The 2,695-nt window shown below is 46.7% G+C and overlaps 1 protein-coding gene across 1 annotated transcript in view; it reads right to left on the bottom strand.

Moving 5' to 3' along the window:
* Nucleotides 1-6: 6 nt before the first annotated feature.
* The window catches only part of phf21b (PHD finger protein 21B), a 6,094-nt gene continuing 3,405 nt past the window's right edge, over nucleotides 7-2,695 (bottom strand). The window contains exons 8-11 of the mRNA XM_008300750.1: nucleotides 2,394-2,552; nucleotides 1,923-1,989; nucleotides 1,723-1,826; nucleotides 7-1,148 (exon numbers count right to left, since the gene is read on the bottom strand). Coding sequence (XP_008298972.1) covers nucleotides 891-1,148; nucleotides 1,723-1,826; nucleotides 1,923-1,989; nucleotides 2,394-2,552 — 588 coding nt within the window. The 3' untranslated portion in view covers nucleotides 7-890. The remainder of the gene's footprint in view (nucleotides 1,149-1,722; nucleotides 1,827-1,922; nucleotides 1,990-2,393; nucleotides 2,553-2,695) is intronic.

The raw sequence follows: 2,695 nt of genomic DNA, 5'->3' as shown, positions 1-2,695 counted from the left end.
GTTTGAAGAACTGCTGTCGTGTTTGGGACTCGTGCTGTTGTTTTGTCAGTACAGACCCAGAATGGGCCGGTACCGTCTACCAGCCCGTGTGGTGGAGCTACACTCTGATATGTTCTGGTTTAACTGGAGCTGCAGTCGTTTTCTTGTTCTGCAGCAGAAAAGCAGCAGTTGGACTGAACAGAAACTCGGCTTCGGATGTGTGACTCCAGTAAAGTTTGAAAACCGAAGAAACCTGCGATGATGATAAGAATAATCATAATAATACAAGTTATGTACAGTGATCCCCTTGAATACTCCAGACTCACATTTATCAACAGGCATCAGCATGAAAATACTAAAATCTCCACTAGAAATGCTAATTTCTGTAGTTTTATCTTAAATACTTTTTTCTTTGACTTTAACTCTATTAATACTGAAAAACGTTATTCTCTGTTTTGTTTGAAGGCTCGTATGCGTTTACATACACGATGAAAACAGCTTCCTGAATTCTTATGGCAAAAACATTGTTCATAGGAGAATGAGAACAAACATCTACGATAATCGCTGTACACTCGTCCGTGTTCTCGCTACCACTACTCTACTGTTCTCTCTCACTATATGCAGAACAATAAGTACTCCTGTGTTTAAAAAAGGGAAATATCTTTTGGGCCGAGCAGAACAGTTCTGCGGCGGCGCTGTACTCTAACTTTTCGTAATAAATACATTAAGGCCAAGAATAAATAGAAAAGAACTTAAAAAAAGAAATCTCGTAAGCACTGTAGGTGTCGGGTTTAAAAAATACTTGAATCGAGTGGAGGAGGCTCTTGTCAGTTTGTGTCGCAGAAAACATGTCGGATATTATTCAGAGGAAACCGTCATGGCCGCCCTCGACCCGGACTCAGGGGGCGGGGCTAGTTGTTGATGTCATCCTGGCTGTGGCTGGTCTGCAGGGGCGTGGCCGAGGGGCCGGCGGCGGCGGCGGTGGCGGTGCTGGTGGGTTTGATCCAGGACTGGGACAGCAGCGAGGCGGCGATGGTGGCGGTGGTCGTCATGGTGACCTGGATGAGCTGCTCGCGCTGGATCAGCCTGATGAGCGCTTTGAGGCGGTCGAGCGACGCCTGAGTGTCCCTCTGCTGCCCCAAGAGACGCTCCCGCAGGTCCACGCACTGCTGCAACATACACCACATTCACAGTGCGTTAGCATTAGCTTTAGCTTAGCATTCGATCGATAGATTAGTTCTCAGAGGTTTCTCCTCCAGGACAGTCAACTGAATACTAGCAGACCTTGGAGGAAACACTGATCCACAGTTTCACCACAGTTTTTTAGAGACAAAACAGGCAGATTGTTCCTTTCATCCGCACCAGTTAGTTACGGAGTTCCACAGGGCTCCGTGGTAGGACCTACATTATTTACCTTGTACATGCTCCCCTTGGGCAATATTATTAGGAAGCGCTGCGTACATTTACATGATTAAGTACACGACACCCAGTTATATTTATCCATGAAGCCAGATGAAACCACTCGGTTGGTCAGACTCCAACGTGTCTGAAGGACTTGGTGGAACAGGGCTAGTTGTAAACCATGTTGGTTCAAAGTCGTACCAGCGTCATAGGATCAGAGAACTCCGAGGGGTGGAAGCAGGAGCAAAGAAAACATCTACAGTAGGAGGTTCTGCATCCCCACGGATCACCAGAGCTCAGTCCAAACACCAACCACACCTGCACAGGTGTGCTGCTGCTTACCTGCAGCGTCTGGTTCAGCTTCTTGTCTTGTTCCTCCAGATGAGCACATTCCTTCTTCAGCTCAGTGTTTCTCCTCAGCAGCCGCCGCTTCTCCTCCTGCCGCACTGCCGACACACAGCACAACACGTATGAACAACACAACACGTATGAACAACACAACACGTATGAACAACACAACACGTATGAACATGTATTGTTACCCGTCTTGTGTGTGACGTATGACTGGACGAAGTTCTGAGGCCACGACATGTTTTCTTTGTTCAGAACCTGCAGATCAGAAACAAGCGGTGAGTCATTAAAGGCTGATAAATGTAGTTTATTAATAACAATAATATTAATCCTGGAACAGAAAAGGAAATAAACTCTGCTCTGACAAACTGAACTGTGTTTCTGACAGAAACCTATTTCCAGGCTTCATGCTAAGCTAATGTAGCCACAGCTAGCAAGGACAGATGTTTACTTCAACAGTAAATGTGAAGCTACAATCACCAGCAGGTTAGCTTAGCTTCTTCACAACAGCTAACTTGTTTTTCACTCTTGTCTAAGCCAGGCTAGCAGATTCCTCCAGTGTTCCGGCTTTATGCTAAGCTAAGCTAACTGGCAGCAGGATGACGCTAGATGCATTAGGTCTGTGTCTACGAGTATTTTTGTGACTGGAGCCAGTGTCGTACCTTCTTCTGGCACTTGGGACAGTACCAGGGGCCTCTGGGGGGGGGTTTCAGTGGCGGGTGGAGGCAGTTGGGGTGGAAGGCTCGGGGGCAGTTGTGGCAAAGCTGCAGCTCACCATCCTCCTTACAGATGGCACAGTGGTCGTCATGCTCCAAGTCCTCCTAAAACAGGAAGATGTCAGAGATGTCGTGTCATTTACAGTTTAAACGAAACCGTAACAGTCTGAGTTAAAGGGAAAGATAAAGAAAGATTTATTGATCCCACAGTGGGGAAAGTTCACTGTTACAACAGCTCCAAAACAGTA

This window comes from Stegastes partitus, unplaced genomic scaffold (genome assembly GCF_000690725.1).
Source record: "Stegastes partitus isolate 25-593 unplaced genomic scaffold, Stegastes_partitus-1.0.2 Scaffold1584, whole genome shotgun sequence".
NCBI lineage: Eukaryota > Metazoa > Chordata > Actinopteri > Pomacentridae > Stegastes > Stegastes partitus.
The sequence above is the reverse complement of the archived record's forward strand: the minus strand, read 5'-3'. Positions and strand labels throughout refer to the sequence as shown.